The following is a 19,473-nucleotide window of genomic DNA, read 5'->3' on the forward strand; positions in this document are numbered from 1 at the left end:
ACCAACAGCTGTAGGTTGATCTCCCATCCAAGTGCCAGCCCAGCCTGTCCCTACATAGCTTTAGAGGCCCCCAAGGTTGGCCGATGCTGTCCCCTGGTGGGAATCCAATTCTGGTTGCTGTATCTTAATAGAAAATTCCCAATGGAAGAGCTGTTTGTCCGAGAGCAGGCTGGGCAGCCATTTTTTTCTTTATTTTATACCCCACCTTTATTATTTTTATAAACAACATACCTAATACTCCTTCCTCCTCCTATTTTCCCCACAACAACCCTGTGAGCTGAGTGGGAGTGACTGACCCAGGGTCACCCAGCCAGCTTTCTTGCCTAAGGCGGGACTAGAACTCACAGTCTCCTGGTTTCTAGACTGTTGCCTTAACCACTAGACCAAACTGGGTCTCTAGCCATTCCTAAGGGTGCTGTAACTGCAAATCCCAGCATTGTGAAAGGGTTTGTCTACTCAGCCGCTTGATTGTGCTCTGATTGTGCAGTGCTAGTTACGTAATCACCAGTGTGGGTAATAAGCACATGAGGCACATCCACTAAGCTGCACCTGGCAGCTATTATTCATGCCTGGAATGGCTGCTGTTTGCATATTCCAGAAACCAGGATTTGCAGGCCTAGTGACAAGGCTCGTTCTCCAGAAACCCCAAAGGCTGCATCATGTGCTTATCTTGGCTAATGAATCCCATTTCTGGGGTTCATGCAATGTCGTAGATTGGCCAGAGGGAGGGGTTTTCACACACAATATAACACGTTAACCAAAATTTAGCACCACAGGCTAGCTGTTACAAAAACTAGGTGTGGTGTTCTGTGTGAAGGCAACCTACAAGCTTTTTACTCAGTGTTTCTCAATCTCAGCAACTTTAGGATGTGTGGACTGGGGAATTCTGGGAGTTGAAGTCCACACAGTTTAAAGTTGCTGAGATTGAGAAACACTGCTTTAATTCATTTATCTTGCTTTTCAGCTTAGGAACAGCCAAAGGATTTCTGAGCGTACTTTGGGAATAAAACAGTCTTCTGTCCAAAAGATCCAAAGACTGCTGTGCTAAAATATAGGGACACTTTTTAAAAAGTGTCTGGCACTTTGGCTGCCCTGTTTGAAGGAAAAGCAGGCTAAATTACAGCAAATCCAAATGTTGGTGATGCCAGTTTCTCTTCGATTTGTTTTTAAGTAAAATTTAGTACAAGTGCATGTGTGCACAGAAGTAAATCTGTAAGAAATAAATCTTACTTCTAGCGAAGTTTTGGTTAAGTTCCAGAGACAGAATAGGGAGGGACAAAGCAATTTCTGCCAACTTTGACCAGTTCGGCTTTGCTCTCCCGCCTGTCCCTCGGAAGTAGGCTTAGGTGTTTTTATCCGAAAAATAATGGCATCGCGAGTGCCCCTCCGTCGGGTCCGGCGAAGGTGTATTTTCCCTTCGCTCGGGGCGAAAAACATCGGCTGCCCCGTGTGAGGCTCGAACTCACGACCTTCAGATTATGAGACTGACGCGCTGCCTACTGCGCTAACGAGGCGCGTGGAAAAAGGGGCAGAAAGTCGCCTCATGAAGGGGAAACCTCTGCGGAAGCGACGCGCTCGCTCCTTCAGCAAAAACGGGATCGGGGGCGGCCCCTGAGCTGAATGCCTTTCAGGGGCAAGGCGGAAAACAACGGCGGGTAGTTTCTCCCCACAGAGAAATTGGCTGCAGCAGTGAGAGACGCCCCCGGGGAGAACGGATTGGACGCAGGCGAGATCTCCGCCCCGCCTGCCCTGCCAGCAACCCTTTCCCACGTGCAGAAAACTGCAATGAGCGAAATGCGGGTGAGCAAAGCGCTGCGGATTCCTCCCTGCTCTCGACCCTCATGAGGACCCTTAGAGGGCAGCGGGGGACAGTCTGGCTTCCTCGGCTGGCCTTGAGCAGGCAGGCGGGGTCCGACCAGGGCTGCAAGAAGAAAAAAAATGGGGAGCATAACTTTGGGTGACAGCTGGAGGGCGGCCACCAGAGACGGGGAAACTCTGGCCCTCTGCTGCCCTCTAGTGGTCGCCCCATGAATAGCAGCCTGCAAAAGACGGCCAGGGCAGCCCACCTTTTCTCTCCAAGATGATGGTGGTGGTGGTGGTGGTGATGATGATGGTCATGGTGATGATGGTCATGGTGATGATTTATTAAATTTGTATGCTGCCCGACTCCCAGACATTCTGGGTGACTCACAACCATCAAAGAAACAAATTACAATAAAATCAGTAAAAAGATGGTATTTCTAATGGTTTTTCCTCCCCTTTTATCATGTTGTTATAAATCAGTACATGGTGTTGTTTGTATAATATGCTTAAAAATTATTAATATTCTGTTATTTAAACAGCTTAGAATATTGAGAATAGAAAAGAGAAAAACAATATTCTGTCAATGTTAATTACAATTTAGGAGGGCAATATTACAAACATGAAATTATTTAGCTTTTTCATCCAAAGCTGAGGATAAGATTGGATGCTGTAGTGGAGAACCATCACAACTCACATCAAAATGATTGTTATATACTAAATTAGAGGTATTACTCATTAAAGTCTCCCTTGTACTGTTACCTAGTGTGTGTGTGTGCGTTATATGTATTAATAAAAGGAAAAAATAGATAAACAGAGCAAATTTAACAAGAATTAAACATCAAAAGGAAAAGGATAGTAATATAATCATAATAGAACTTCATATATTTTAAAATTTTTGATAATATTTTTACAGGTATTTTAATCATTACTTTTTATCTTTTTATGATTGTTTTTTTAATCTATTCACTGTTTATCTCGTTATACGCCACCCAGAGTCACTTTGTGCGAGATGGGCGGCCATATAAATATGATTAATAAATAAATAAACTTAGAAAATCTGTGCATTGACAAAATGTCCATCTGTCAATCACAAAAGGCCACACTGCTTGGATCTGCACATATACTACGCCCGTACATTGCTAGGTTCTTGGGAAGAACTCAGTGCAAATGAAGGCCAACACCAGCTATAGAACTGGCAGCTGTGATTTCACATTGTTGTGTATATTATAATAATAATAATAATAATAATAATAATAATAATAATAATAAACTATTGGGTTTGTGACTCCCCCCTTTTTATACATCTGCTGATTTGCAGTATTTGTAGACATTTAGGCCCCCTCAGAAGCCAGACTGTTCCTCCTCTTTCCAGCTGCATATCTTGCAGCTGGAATTCTGAGATAGACTGCCTCTTGGTGGGGAGGCTTTTGTTTAGCGATTAGTTGACTGACCTACAGTCCATGGGGTTGGCAGCTCTCCTTTTGAAAGTCAGATAAACTGGGCAGGGAGTGGTAGTGCTCACAATGAACCATTGGCACCCTGTGCAGAAAGGTTTCCCTCTGCTGGTCCTGGATGCCCCCAGTGAACCAGTGGATAGCTCTAATCTCCTTGAGGTGATGCAGTGCAGGGGGCTCCACCAGCACAGCTTTGGGTGCCAGTTGCAAACCTTTTGGGAGGAGGGGGCCTGGGGCACTGAAGATGCCCTCATCAGCTCATGGATTGGGGCAATGCCCTTTGAAGAAGACGTGGAAATTCCAGCTGGGGCTGAATTACCACCCACTTGCTGGAGGGCGAGAGCCATTTCGACAGGGTTAATCCAACAATGGAAGCATTAAGTTAGCAGCTGCAGGGTGGTCAAAAAAGTCAAGATGGCGGCCATGATTGTGCATTGGCACAGCCGGCCCGTTTGTGTCTGGATCCATTTTGAAGTGTCGCTTGAGGACGATAAGGCCCTTTGTGACAGTCTGAGCCAGGCAGCCTCGTAAATGCTTGAAATGAATGAAATAAATGCTTGAATATTTGCTTGTTTTCTCCAAATGGAGCTTGTCTGTCCAAGTTGTGTGAACTGAGGTGGTGTGGGTTTTCCCCTGAACAGGATGGTGAAATCCCATCCAGAAATGAAACTTTGGGGTTGGATGACCTAGGTGAAACTCACCGTTCTCAAAGTCAGGATGAGACCCTCTCAACTTTTAGATTCAGTTAGTAAAATTAGTTAAGAGTTTCCTTTGCTAGGCTTTGAGGCGGAGACAGCTACTTTTTGGAGCAGGAGGAGTGTCCGCAGGAGTGGTCAAAAAAGTCAAGATGGCGGCCACAATGGTGCAACTGAAGCTCCGCCCATTTTTAAATGGGCGGGGCTTCGGTTGCACCATCGTGGCCCCCATCTTGATTTTTTAAATCATATTCTGTAGAAACCCTTGCAGCTGCCAATTTAATGACCACTTTTAGGGGGTTTAATGATAGTAAGGGCTATTTAATTTATTATCTTTTAGTGATGATTGTGCTGCATTGGATTTTATGAGATGTGAGTCGCCCTCAGTCTTGATGTACATGTTTCAGAACAAAACAAATAACACAGAATAGTACTTGGCCTTTGTGTCTGGTAAGAGGCCCCAAGGCAGTGGACAGGAAGTAAAAATTAATGCAACATCAAAGAAAAGTACATGTTAAGAGCAGCAGTAAATCAACATTGGCAGAAGAGTATCGGTCTTTGGTCCGAAAGGGGGAGGCACTCCTGTCTTCTTGCAGACCTTTCTTATCAGATGGGTTCTCCACCTGCATCACAGAAAGGCATTTGGTGACTTTCAAGAAGCAGTTTCAAAGGCTGTGCATGAAGGAAAGCTCCAGTGTGAATTTTTGGTTCATGCTGGTCTCACACACTTCCATCTTCCTATCTTCTCTCATGCAGTGTTGTAAGAAATGGAATTGTAAATCCCTTATGCTTTTAAAGATCTCTCCCTACAACCTGCAATCTATCCAGTTACTGTAATGCAGCCGATCGAGACAGCTTTAACCTTATCAACTAAATTAACAATAGAATCCTTAGAGATTTTCACCATAGGTTTGCAAGGTTTTAAGGGAATATATTATATATACCCTATATAATATTATATACTATATATACTTTGTGCCAAGAATGTGGTGCGTGATGTTCCTGTAAATTTTGATACTGAAGTTTTATGCAAAGAAAGGAAGAGAAAAAAGGGGCCACCGATTTCCTCAGCTAAGTCAATAGTTTACTCAACAAATTTCAGCCTCTGTGACTTCAAGAAATGGTCTCTACCCTTCTCCAAGAAATTCTCTTCCAGAACAGACACTGGGGCTACTCAGTCTAAAAGCTTGTTTGGGGAATCGTGAAAGTGTAACTTGGATTAGAACAAGTAATGCTTAGGAATTGCAACTGGATGGGTTGGAGGGTTTGCGCTTGCTGAATTGCACAGTGCCCACCCCCTGGTCACCAGTAGAGTTCAATCATTTGCTAGAACCATGAGAATCTCAAGAAGGTTGTTGTGGTAGATCTTGGGTTGGACCCAGACCTAGACCGGGCTCACATATTTTAGTAAGCAATAATCAGTCATTCAACAATATGGTTGGTTTTTTTTTAAGCTTACCGTGCTATGTGAACCTAGCCATTATGGCTGGTAAACTCTTCATGGCTTATTGCAAAAGGTATTCCTAGCCCACTGAAGCTTTGTCAAGGTCCACAGTTAACACCGTGTGAGTAGATCTAATTAAACCAGTTGGGCCTGCTAGCAGCAATTAACTTGTTCCATTGATTTCCACTGGTTTATACTGAAATCTAGATCCAACCTGTGGATAGTGCCAACACAGACATGTCAGTTTGATGGATTTCATTGCGAATTCTGAAGAAATCTGAAAAAGACACCTAAGAGACCTTGAAAAATATCCAGTGGTATTTGAGAATTAATTTGTTTCTGCCTGAACGTCATCTTGGTTTCTTGCCCTATTGTACTGAATGACAGAGAAATGCAATCACACAATGAACTCAGAATTGGATAGTAAGCAGCAGAGCCTGCCTGTCTGCCTCTTTCCCCCTTCCCTTCCCTTCCTTCCCCTCCCCTCCCCTTTCTTGGGGTCTAGGGAAAAGGTACATCTCTATTCAGAAAATAATCTTTCAGCAGGATCACAAGTGTTGCTGAAGTGCATCTGTTCAGTTTGCTCCATGTATCTGTTTTCAGGTCACTTCTGCACTGTGAAATCTAGAGACAACTGGCTCAAACAATGCATTAGCCTTAAGGATTAGGGCTGTGTGAGAAGAGATGACATCTCAGCGTATCCAGCTATATATTAACTCCCCCATCCCTATGCCATATAATTTTTTTTTTTTTTTTACAAAACAAGCAGCGGCTTAAGCCCACTGTCACTCCATTCTGGTGCACAGGTCAGGAGAAGAGCCATGAATAGCTCAAGGCATACTGCAGAAACAGATGGAGGTTGTTAAGATTTCCTCAAACTGGCAAAACTGGATTTTAGCCATAACCAGAGTGTTGATGCCCTTTTAGGTGGTGTCTGCCAATCCTATCACAGCGCCTTGGAGGAAGGGGGAAGTAGATCGCTTGCCCACTGTCAAAATCTGTATATCAAGAGGAATTCATGGGAACTCTACCATGCAAATGTCTGCCATGGTAATGGAAAGAATGGGTCAAGGCAGAATGACGACCCTTGGTCCCTTCAATCAGAACACAGTTTCCTGACAGCAGTGAGCCAACACATCTGCACATCTGGGATGCAGCAAAGAAGCCCTACCTGAAAGAGAAGCCACAGTCTATTCCCAAATAGGTAAGACCTGTAATGGGATGTGGGAATGATCTTGGGAGATGGGGGTGGATGGGAGGGTGGTAGGAAGAGATGCTGCCTAGGGAACAATCAGGTAAGGGGGGAGCCCACAGCTGCCTAATGGCAGAGGAAGAAACTCAGAAAGGAGCCTCCCTAACTTATCAGGCTGTGAAAAGAGACAGGGGGAGATTTGTACTTTCAGACTTGCAGGATTGATGTCAGCCTTCCCAGGTAGACAGACCAGACAGGAAACACGACCAGATGTGCTAATTCTACTTTATTGTAAGGCTACATTAACAGAATCTTGCAAGTCTGGAAGTACAATTCTGCCCCCGTCTTCTTTACAGCCCAAGAAACTAAGGAGGGTCTCTTCTGAGCCCTGCCCACTATCCAGCTGCGGGCTATGCTCTCTCGTATCTGACAGTTCCTTGGCAGCACCTTTTCCCCCCGCTTCCCAAGGTCATTCCCACACACCATTACAGAACAGCAGGATGTGAGATCCCCTTTGCTGTTGCACTAACCAGACCTGCCAAGTCTGGAGAGGCAATGAGGTGGGCAGAGCTAGGGGCAAATGGCCAGGCCCAGAGATGCCAGCACTTTGGGCTATAAAGGCTTATATGGATTAAACCCAACTTACCTTCAGGGCTATCTACTCTGGGGCAGCCTGCTCCACCCTCTCAAGTCTCCAACTGTTTTTACATTTTAATTTTATTATTCATTAAAAATATTTGTGTACCACTTCCAAAGCAGTGATAGTGATAAAAAAAAAACACCTTATTCTCTGTTGCCTAAAAGTTTTCAAATGGTGACGAATTAAAGGTCTGTTGAACAGAACGATACTCCCAGATATTTAGACACGTGGTGGTCAAGGTCCATTGAGAAACAGTGATGGCACCACAGCTGGCAAAAACCGAGATGAGAAGAGCCAGGTGTTAATCTGCTTTTCAGAAGAGGCTCATCCTTCCCAATGGTAAAAATACTCCAGTGTGAACCACACAAGCTACAACAGAAGTTGCAGCTGAGTTCCTGTTCACATGTTCCCTTGGCAAGCTAAAATATGGGTGGCCCACTGTGGAGACCTTTAAGCCACTTCTGCACAAGGGCTTTCAACAGATGAGATAAACAGAACCCCAAAATGGAACAAGAACTTCAGCGCAGCCACTTGGTGTTACGTGTGATGGTCCATCTGAGAAAGGCAGCCTCTGAGCTTCCGGAACCATTTTCTCTCAAACTCCACGGCTGACGTAGTCATGATGGATGTCAAGGCTGAAGGAGATAAGCATTTCACCTCTTCCTGAGCATCCTCTTTCAGCTTGTCCCGGACAAGATCTTCTCCTATAGCCTACAAGGAAATGCACATGCAGGAAGCACAAGTTTCAGTTTCATACTAGCTTCAAAAATGTGCAGAAAACAACCAAACTGTAGCTGCACGCTGGCACAAACGTTCAGCGCACAAAAATAACAAGTTAGTAAGCTCCACTAATAGAATTGCTGCCAACCAGAGCAGGCAATATTGAGATTAATAAGCAAACAGATTAATCCAATAAGGGGCAGCTTTCTACAATCCTCGCAGAACCCACAAATACTGATCATACTTCAAAGAACGTCATGACTTAAAATCGACATTGTTCCAGGAGGCACTTTGTTGTTGTTATATTATTATCGACAGTAATATTTAGATTTATATCCTGCCTTTTCTACAGGAATTCAAGGTGGTTGGCATGGCTGGGGAATTCTGGGAGTTGAAGTCCATACATCTTAAAGCTGTCAAGGTTGAGAAATACTGCTCTAGTGGATGAGGCCTGGACAATATTCATGTCATTTTTAATTAAAATTAAAAATTGTTGCTATGACTGTCTAGTAATGCATTAATTTAGTAATTTGCCCTTTCTGTCACTCTAAAATAATAATATGATAAACTGAGAGAGATCTAGGGACCTGAAGCCTTGAGCTCTCATCTTATTCACCACTTTACTAAATGGAACTTGAAACTGCTGTCCAAAAAATGGTTAACTGAATGCTTCATTTGCCATGCTGTTAGGCATTATGGAGAATAAGTGCTAAGAAACAAAAAAAACTCGTTTTGGGATGCATGGGAGGCTGAAAACTAGTTTTGTGCCAATAAATACCATGTTGTTCTTTTTTTTTTTTTGCCTCCTATCATTTCTTAACACTTAACTGCAAGTAAAGACATAGATATTGTAATGTGTTCCACAAAGCATTTTTCCACTAGAGAAATGGGTTTTCCTCATGAAAAAAAGCCACAGCTATAAACAGGCTAAAAGATTGTCAATATGGGTAAGATGAGAAAAGATTGAACTCTTCTGACCTACGATGGGTTGAATCTTTCCAAGGGACTAGAAAGCTGTAAGATAAAATAATTGTTCATAAAATTTCAGATTTGTTTAATGTCATTACTTACGGGGTCTATAAACTACGTTGCTCTCTTATTTATACCCCACACACCTTCAAGTGTGCATTTGCTTTCCAATTAAAGCATACAGAATTGTAAATAAAGTTCGTATGATTAGTATTGTTTAATAATGTGTCAGGGTTCACTGCCACTTTTAATTACTATTTTGCAGCATATTCTTATTTTTTATAAGAGTCTCAGAAAAAATACTCTGCGCATGCTTTGTTAATTTCTGCCTGAAAATATTTCTCTCCTCTCACTTCAAATTGAGATACTGGCAGAGTTAAAGGAAGAAGCAGGATTAATATTCTGAAATTACAGCTACTAGTAGATTTCTAATTCTGTTAAGGCTAATTGGAGAGGGCGGCTCAGTTCATGCAAGCCTTAAGCACGAAAAATTGCTGGCTTTTGTTAAGGCTTTATATGGGACACGGGTGAGGAGGCAGCGCACTTGTTTATTTTAATGATCCAGGATGGTTTAACAGTGCAGGAATACCCCAAGCAAGAGATTATTCAACACTGGAATGGACACTTGACTCAAGACTTGCTGAGCTATCTTTCACTGAAGATATTCAAGCAGAGACAGAGGACATCTTAATAGGTCCTGTAATTACAGAATTCCTGCATTGGGGATGATAGACTAGATGACCTCTAGGGAAGCTGGTAACCTTAATCCTAAAATTCTACCAAGCTTCTGACATTTTTGAGCTGGCATTCCCTTACATGACTATCACCACCACCTCTTATTCTTCTTAATGGCTAATGGAAAAAAAAAAGTAAAGCAGCTATTTGCAAATTATTGGATGTTATTTTTTAATTCACAACTCATACTTCACAGAGAACATTTGCGTAGCGCTGCGTTGAATTGTGACTGACCTCAGTCATCAAGGACAAGACATCTGCCTCCCATCCAAAAGACCTGACTTTGTCTTCAATTTCCTGTTGCGTTTTCAGGTTATTCTCTAAAGCAAAGGAGGACTGAGTCAACTGCATAAGCTGAAACAAAAGCCTAGAAAGAAAAAAGAAAACCAAACAGTCAAAACCAGCAGACAACAAGAGTTTAAAGTCTCCCTTTTTTGCTTCACAGGATCATTTCCCATCAAAGGGGTAAAAGTGTTTTCCAACTAAGCTATTGGTTTATAAATGTATCAGATGAATGAAACTTCAAAATGGCTTAGATTAACATCTAAACATGGGCTGTCTTGATGTGCAAAACTATGCCACTGAACAAACCACAATTTATGATAGGTTGTCAATGCAACAGCCCAGTTTGCACATCCCAGTGTCAATGCTGGGTTTCCAGAAGGCTGTGAAGACCTGGCTCTTCCCCCAGGCACTGGGGCCTGGATGCAGAGGGAGCTGTGGTGTGGAAGTGGCTTCTTTGATGAGCTGGTATGATTTTTAGGGGCCTTGACCCAGGTTCTTTTTAATGGATCTGTATAGTTGGCTTGTTTTGATTTCTGTTAGCCACCCAGAGTTCCTTGGGTAGATGGGCAGCTATGTGAAGTAAATCAGGCTTGTGTTTTCCATGGACCTTCAGACACAGGCATAGGATACTTTTGAAATATTAAATTTGGTTTCTTGTTGCATCACAACCTGGAATTCGTCAACTTTGGTCAGTTTCAAAACAACCTCCTCCTAAACCATGACTTTACTACAGGTAGTCCTCACTTAACAACCATGCATTTAAGTGACGGTTCAGACTTACGATGGTGCTGGACAAACTGACTTTTGACTGGTCCTCACACTTATGACCATTGCAGCATCCCTGCACTCACATCATCACGATTTGGGTGCTTGGCAACCAGTTCACATTTATGACTATTGCGACATCACACGATAGCCATTTTCCACCTCCCCAGCCGACTTTTGGCAAGCAAAATCAATGGGGGACTGTGTGATTCACTTAACAACCACATGGTTCATTTAACCCATGGTGATTCGCTTAATGGCCACCAAAAAGGTAATAAAATCAGGTCATATTTGCTTAATGACCACTTCACTTAGCGACTGAAATTCCAGTCCCAAGTGTGGTCATTAAGCGAGGACTACCAGTAGAGCCCATTTAATCTGAGCATGCTGCAATAAACCAGCATTCTGTATTCATTAGCACTGAACCTCCACCCCACTAGCTGTCCTTTCAGTGGACGAGGAGGGTGATAGATCTGATCATAGAACCCTTGACTCTTGTGAGAACTGCAAAATACTTTACATGCAATAAAGATACGAAAAGGGAGTACCTCGCTCTAACAAAGGAGGCACAGGCATAGATACAAATCTCTTTCAATCTTCGCTGCCCCATGGAAGCTCTCTTCACGGTGGGTCGTGGTCCTGAATTTCCCAGGGTCCAAATAGGTCCCTGCACACTTTGGCATTCCAAAGAAGATCCAGGGCTGTTGTTAGTGTGGACAGAACACAGCCAAGGATCATCCTTCCTCTGGCTCTGTGTTTGATGACACGGAAAGCTGGCCTCTCCTGACGACCCGCGGAGGCAGGGGCCTGCGATTGAGCCATCGCTTTGTGACATGCCAGCTTCAGTCCCAGACAAGGGGGCCGGAAAGTGCAGCAAACTCATATAAGCTTCAGCAAGCAAATTCCAGGTCCGTGGATGAAATGGGTGCAACAAGATCAGCCTTTGTAAGCACCCAATTATTTTCTCAATATCCTCCAGAAGGCGATAAATGCCATACTGCAGATTAAGTATGGCTGTTACATGGTCGGTATTTGTTGCCCCATCTCTCTGGAAAGAAAGGAAAAAGAATGAAGGGAGAATATGAGTTAATGCTCTAATGCAGTGTTTCTCAACCTCAGCAGCTTTGAGATGTGTGGACTCCAACTCCCAGAATTCCCCAGCCAGCATGCTGGCTGGGGAATTCTGGGCATTGGAGTCCACACATCTCAAAGCTGCTGAGGTTGAGAAACACTGCTGTAATGACTTCTTACCCAAATCTCTGGAAATGACAAAACATACCTTCCCTGATTAAACAACATCCACAACCTACTGAAACAGCAATCTAAAGAATTAACACATGAATTTCAACACGAGGCTTTGAAGATATTCCAGAAACAATCCAGATGGTACATTTTGCTGGACAGCAAGCTGTTTGGCACAACACACACCAGTGTGACTTCTCTTCTGGTCAAAGTGGATTGTTTCCCATCTTGACAGACTGGGGACAGTGGCAGAGGATTGACTGACTGATTTTGCAGGAGACAAAGGAGAGAAGCTGGCAGAGAGCAGGGAACTGATGGAATTCTTGCAGACAAGAAAGCTGCATCCCCAACATTTATTTATTATCCTGCCTTTTTGCCAAGAGCGCAAGGTGACATTCATAGCGCTCCCTCCTCCCATTTTCCCCAGCAACAACCCTGCAAGGTGGGTTGGGGTGAGAGGGAGTGACCGGCCCAAAGACACTCAGGTGGCTTCCATGCCTAAGGCTGGACTAGAACCCAGGTCTTCCCAGTGCACTTTACCCATTACACCACGCCAGCTTTCAAGAATGAGGCGCATGTCTGCAATTTTAAGTGCATACTTAAAACCACCCAGAGTCCCCCAATGGGAGGAGATGGGCAGGGATAAATTTAATAAATAAACAAGTATAAATAAATACTGAAGGCTGCTTCCTGAAATGGCTGCCATGATAGATCTAGCCAGTCATAAGATATGCCTTCATCAAAATTCAGAATACTCTTGAGTTCAGAACAGGTTGAATATCAGAAATATTCCAAGCTCACCATCTTCTGGGGCCAGAATAGCTCCTTTCAAACTTGAAAGTGGGAGTTTCAAGCACAAAACATTTCCATTTTGAAACATTTTACCTCCCTGGAATCTCAGCTGTCTCAGCTTTATTTTTTTTTTCTGGACAGAGGGGCATACTCCCAAATAAAAAAACGAGGTGATATCATTCTATCAATTTTATTTTCCAAGAATGTCTCCAGTATACATGTGGATCCAGAAGCATTCCTGAAAATAAAGATAATGCTTGATAATACTTTAAAGCATTCCTGAAAATAAAGATAATACTTTACTTGACAGCATGCTAGTTTCCCATTTATTTATTTATAATAAATAAATTTATTTTATTTAAATTGTATTTAAATAAAACAAACAAACAAACAAACAAAGACAGATTGGCTACAAGAACTGAAGACCTAGGGAAAAGGGGAAGATTTCGAAAACTAAGAGCTAAGAAATAGTAAAGATAAGAAAACATAAAATTATACACACAGGAGTAAGAACATAGAAATAGGATAGAAGGATAGAAAAATTATAGATTAAATAAGAATAGAAATAATTAGATAGAAAATATATAATAGAATATTTTTAATTTAAAATTAATTTAATTTAATAAAACAGATTAGATAGAAAATAGATAACAGAATATTTTTAATTTAAAATTAATTTAATTTAATAAAACAGATTAGATAGAAAATAGATAACAGAATATTTTAATTTAAAATTAATTTAATTTAATAAAACAGATTAGATAGAAAATAGATAACAGAATATTTTTAATTTAAAATTAATTTAATTTAATAAAACAGATTAGATAGAAAATAGATAACAGAATATTTTTAATTTAAAATTAATTTAATTTAATAAAACAGTTTTGTGCGGGAAACTGTTTTTAATTAAAATAATCTTTTATAAAATCAAACAGGACATGACAGGCATGAAAAGGAATAACCCCAGATATACTGACATCTGTGAGTATGATGTTGAGGATCCAGGCTATAAAGAGAAAGACGCTTGGGAAAGTACCAACCAGGTTTTCTGCAATTCTCAAGGCTTCCTCATGTTTCCCCAGATGAGCTAAACAGCGGGCCTGGCTCTCTTTTAAATCTCTTCTCATGGCCATATTCCTGGAAGGTGCCAGTACAAGACAGCCGGAGTATTCCTCAAGAGCCTTCTGAAATCAGATTTGCCAAATCTTAGTGTAACTCCAAAAGTGAGTGGGCTGTGATCTGTGCCGAACTATTCAACATCAGGTAACAACTGCACGAGATTAAAAGTAAACATGACCATCACATTGACACTCTCTTGACCTTAAGCCCCACCAAACTCAAAGCTGCTCTCTTTCATAGAACTGGACTATTAATCACCACCCAGATGACGTGCCGGCCTTCCCAGAATTTCATTTTCCTTATTTTCCACGCTACCGCGATTCAGGATGCAAAGACACATTGTTTCAGGGATATATAAAACAACCTTGATGAATGTGGGTTGTGATGGATTACGACTGATGGATTTTCAACAAGTTGGCTGGGAATTTTGGAGGGCACCAGTTTTACAAAGCTGGTTCACGCATGCAGGGCAGCCGTGTAAATACCTGAAATTCTTGCTGCTTATACGCCAGATCTCCTCTGAACTTTTTTATGCTGACGCTTTCGAGATCGTCCTGGCAGTTCACCTGCCCACAAAACCACTGTTAAGAAGAGGAAGGCAGAGAGGCAGTTTGTTCTATTACTATAAAAGAATTCCAGTATCTCCACTGTAAAAGTTAAACCGAAAGTTTAGATCAGGGTTTCTCAACCTTGGCAACTTTAAGATGTGTGGACTTCAGTTCCCAGAATTCCCCAGCCAGGCTGGCTAGGGAATTCTGGGAACTGAAGTCCACACATCTTAAAGTTGCCGAGGTTGAGAAACCCTGGTTTAGATAGTCTCCCTTAAACACACAGGAGTGCTTTCTTGTTAGTTCCTACAATCTCCCCCCCCTGCTCAGTGCCTCCCTGAAGGGTTTGCTTTGAACCTCCCAGAATGCTGGCTGAGAATCCCAGGAGTTGCCATACAAGAACCTCCAACTGGGCAAGACGACAGTCCCCTTACTGCTCTTCCCTTCGATCCCATAATGGTGGAACTGAATCTCCCCCTCCCCCTGCCAAAAAAGGTCAACGCTCCTTTGAATGGAGTTCAACTCCTAGCGACACCATTGACAGATTGTTGTAGGTTAGTGCCCAGAAAGGAGACCACCAGGAGATCCCAGGGTAGACTAGATAATTGAGAACCGGTTTGGTGTAGTGACTATGAGTAGTTAGCTGAGAAATCAGCAGACTGTGAGTTCTAGTTCCGCCTTAGGCATGAAAGCTGGCTGGGTGACTTTGGGCCAGTCACTCTCTCTCAGCCCAGCCCACCTCACAGGGTTGCTGTACTGGAGAAAATAGGAGACAGGACTATTAGGTACGTTCACTGCCTTGAGTTATACTGTGTGTGTGTATGTATATGCATACATACATACAGTATATGTAAGGTGGGATGAAAATATAATAATAATAATAATAATAGTGCTAATAGAAAAAGAATCCTGAAGAACACTGCTTTTGTATTGCTGCCAAGATTGGGAGCCTCCCTGGGCTTTCCTAGTGGTCTCCTCTCCAGGCACTAACCTCCCAGAGCCTGCTTTGATTTCAGCAGGTATTAAAGTGATAAATAACAGTAGCACTAAATCCTACCTTGTTCAGATTTCAAGGACTGGGACGGCCATCTAAGTGGGGCAATGCCAACCCCCCTAAATTAAATCCACCCTTATCTCCCTCTCAGTTCCTGCGGGCTAGCTGAAGAACAGCGAGCATGCGCAGAGTGCAATATCCTCCCTCCAACCCCTACTGCACGCCCCAGCCCCAACACGTGGGTCTGAAGGCACGAATGTCTGTGGACGTGCCCCGCTCACCTCGGGCTCGCAGCACCGGGCGCTGTAAGGGGAAGCTAGGGGGCCGCGACCCCTGGGCGCCCCGCCGCCCTCCTCGAAGACTGACTCCTCGAAGGCAAATGGCAGCGCCATCCTCGGAGCCGGTGAGCGACGACCCCGGAGGCTTCGCTGCTAGAGCGGCTCTTCCGGATCATAGATGACTCCCACAACCTCGGCTAGATAGTCTCAAGCCAAAGGATGCTCTCCTAGATTTATGAATACAACTCCCTTAGTGGGGACGCATCCGCTGCTTCGAGTTTCCGAGTTCGCTTTAAAAGTTTAAGTTCTCCTTTAAAAAGGAGAAGAGAGAGCTATTCATGCAAATCAATGCGTTGGGAAGCGATGGCCTTCAGATGTGGCTGGGCTCCTGTTCCCATATTGGCTGAGCCCGTAGCATCGGAGAGATCACAAATTCATGCAACCTGCTAACTTATAGTTCACTTCACTACAATTGACTCAGTTGACCGGGTTGGCATAGCAACCTGTGCTATAATTTAATCCAGTGGTTTTTGACCTTGGAAACTTTAAATTGTGTGGACTTCAACTCCCAGAATCCCCTGGCCAGCATGCTGACTGGGGAATTCTGTGAGTTGGTCCACACATGTTACTGTTGCTACCATTGAAAAACACTGACTTACACAGTGGTTAAGTTCACACAACAGGCTAAAACATGACTGGGTGAAATGTGATAGGCTCCCATCCTATACAGTTGCTGCTCCCTGTTGACTAGCATCTCATGTGAAATCACTGCTGATCTGGAGACTTAAAATAAACTACTGTCCTTCTTAGGTAAGAGACTGGATTTTTCTGTTGCAAAATATTACTGGCCAGAAGAAAGCATGCTAAGAATTGGCTTGTAAAGCCTCAGTTTCAGAAATAAAACTTTTTTGAAACTGAATGCTTTAGCTTAGTCCCAGGCAAGATAACATAACAACCCAATTGGTTGATAAAGCAAATGCAGGTCAATCCAAATCTGACATGAGGATTTTTTTAAACTTTCGGACTCCATGGGAGCAGAAAAATGTGTTCCACCTTTTCAATAAAATAGGTTTTAAATTGCTAATTGTTTAGAATCATGTTGAAGTGTTTTCTTTTAAAACTGGTTCCAATCTATCTCATGCTTTTTTTAAATGTGGAATGAAATTCAGCTTCTTAAAAATCATTGGTATTAGCTATGTATGTCGTTCCCAAGTATGTCAATATACTGCATTATACTTTCTAGTTCATGGGCTGTACAAGCAAAGTTTGTTGGCTTGCAATATAGTCTTGCAGATTAGATCAGATTAGAGTGCCTAGGTGATGCATAGAATAAAGCGAGCAAGGTTGGGATCAAACTGGGCTTTACTGGGCTTCTAAGATAGTTAAATGTGCCCAAACTGTTTGTCAATCTTACCAAAAAGCAATCCGTATGTATTTCTTTCCTTGATTTTACAAGAAAACAGGCAACTGCCATTCAGAGTCAGCTAAAACTCTTGGTCTCTGATAGAAAAGTCCAAATCCCCCCAGAATTTTATTCTGAGTAGCTAGAGAAGTAGAAAGCTGTAAGCAACTGTTCCCCCTTCAAGCAAACAGGCAAAAAGTGTTTACAGAGACTAATAGCATTTCTCATTGGCAATTAACATACACCACAAAAACAGATGGGATTTGATCCAGGCTGTCCTCAAATCCTGACTAGCAATTACAGAAACACTATTCTAATGATTAAAATACAACACATTGCGTAACTGCAATTGAAAAATCAGGGAAATAATGGGTTTATTGTATATATTCAAAAAGCTGCAAAAAAAATGCAGCAGCAGCAGCTTCAATCCTTTTGTGATATTCAGTGCAATCCTTTTAATTTTGTACCGTACCATTTTGGGGGGTAATATTGAACTAGCAATTACAGTTTTTGTGGGGTTTTCCTTCCCAAAGTTGAGAAGAAAGCCGTTTCTAAAGGAACCAAGATCTTACATCATTTCTGAAAAGATAAGCTCTTCCATCACAGACCAGTCTTGAAAACAATAAAAGAAAATGAAATATTTCAGGCCACTGGGCACAAGTTCATTCTAAAGCCAAGTGGTAGGTTTTATATGAAATCCCCATTAATCATCCAACCCTTCTCTCTTCTTGGATGAACAAGGGATTTACAAGAGGGGTGGCTGGCTTCTCTACATATTTTTAATCTATGTGATCCAAATGTTGGCCTGTCCTTCAGCTTGGAATTGTTAAGTTCTACACTATTTGTTTTTAAATTAACAGTACAATGTCTTGAAAGTTGTCCATGCCATGGCCATCATCCAATGAAAGGATTCTGAATCACTCATGCTCTTTAAGTGACCAATCTGATCAATCTGACCAATCTCTGATCAATCCCCAACTCAGAAATTTGAACAAGTAAACAGAGATAGCACGGACTGCTCCATCATGTAAGTTCTCTCTTAGCTATTGCTCAGACTGCTTTTGAACACAGGTTTAACGCTGTTCTGGAATAGGGCTAGACCCATGTCCAAAAGAATCCCAAAAATCAAGAGTGAGTCAGACTCCCTCTGGACACAGCCCAACAAAACACTTGCATGAAAACAGGAGTTTTGACAGACAGCCCAACCTGCTGATCTAGCTATTTGTCAAAATTTGCCTCCTTCACAGCCCCAACTTCAATCCATATTGAACTTTCCAACCCGAGGAAGACTGGTGGGTGTTTTCTCACTAGCTGGTGATACTTGATGGGAAGGAAGGAAAACAAAGCCAGGGAAATTCAACAATTCCTGTCCTTAAACCACCCTTACACCACAATCAGGGCAGCACTATTTGTATAGGGATGTGGGGGGCGGGGAGAGCAAATTTTATGAAAGTATAGTTTTTTGCTGGTTTAAGGATTGGTGGATAACACTTGCTGTGAGAAAGAGCCCTGAAGAAGTTATCAATCATTGTTACCAATCACGGCACCCCTAGAAGAATAACTTTTATCACATGATAGAGCCAAAACAATGTCAAAAACGAACAACTGTGTCTTAACCGTGACCAATTAACACTGGCCCTCACTTAACTAAAGTATTTATCGACTGACCTACCTTAGGCTTTCTATTGTTAGAGGTCAATTAAAGTCCAAGCTCCAAGACATTCTTCTTCTACAAATTTTGATTTCCTTTTAGAATCAGAATCAGTATCATTTTGAATCTGGCAGGCAATCCTTTCGAGTGGAATTTTGAGAGCACATTTATTTATTTATTTATAATTCAAATTTAATTACCGCCCATCTCCCCCAAGAGAGGGACTGCTCCTAAAAATGGTGGTCATGGAAGACTTGTCTATTTAAACAAATGGCTGCTGTTGGACACGTGACAAGCCAGAAAATGGACTCAAAGGTCAACAAGTCCCCCAAATTGCTCACCATCTCAATGAGACCATTTAAGGTCCCCAAAGATTGCTGCATATAAAATGGGAGGGGTGATACGCTTATTTTTTAATTTAAAAGATTTTTTTTAAATGTAAAATGAGCTGGAGGGGACGCCACAATTGCTTTGTGGCCAAATTGTTCCCAACCCTGAAGGAGGACAGCTCAACATACATAGTTTATTCTTTGGCATTGCTACGAGGCATACTTTTGTCCAAGATGGAAGAACAGTGAAATCTCCACAGTGGAGGAATGGATTGTGAAAATGTCAGAATTTGCTGAGATGGCAACGCTGACCTGTTTGGTCAGAGAAAAAAACAACAAAAACTTTTTTGAAAGACTGGAAACCTTGTATGGACTTTTGCTGAAAGAAGAAAAAAATGAATTGATGATTTATGGAT

At 42.3% G+C, this 19,473-nt stretch overlaps 2 protein-coding genes and 1 non-coding gene across 3 annotated transcripts in view; 1 reads left to right on the top strand and 2 right to left on the bottom strand.

Annotated features, from left to right (window-relative positions):
* The window catches only part of ZHX2 (zinc fingers and homeoboxes 2), a 193,475-nt gene that overhangs the window by 106,389 nt on the left and 67,613 nt on the right, over nucleotides 1–19,473 (top strand). The window lies entirely within an intron of this gene.
* Nucleotides 1,442–1,514, bottom strand: TRNAM-CAU (transfer RNA methionine (anticodon CAU)). The gene has a single exon. It is a non-coding gene; the product is annotated as a tRNA-Met (tRNA).
* C3H8orf76 (chromosome 3 C8orf76 homolog) lies at nucleotides 7,288–15,831 on the bottom strand. Its single transcript, XM_063299637.1, has 6 exons — nucleotides 15,679–15,831; nucleotides 14,341–14,436; nucleotides 13,777–13,920; nucleotides 11,251–11,750; nucleotides 9,887–10,019; nucleotides 7,288–7,939 (listed from the first exon to the last, which is right to left on the bottom strand). The coding sequence occupies exons 1-6, from the start codon at nucleotides 15,787–15,789 to the stop codon at nucleotides 7,766–7,768; spliced, it is 1,158 nt and encodes a 385-aa protein (XP_063155707.1). The 5' UTR covers nucleotides 15,790–15,831; the 3' UTR covers nucleotides 7,288–7,765.

Source organism: Candoia aspera, chromosome 3 (assembly GCF_035149785.1).
Source record: "Candoia aspera isolate rCanAsp1 chromosome 3, rCanAsp1.hap2, whole genome shotgun sequence".
Lineage (NCBI taxonomy): Eukaryota > Metazoa > Chordata > Lepidosauria > Squamata > Boidae > Candoia > Candoia aspera.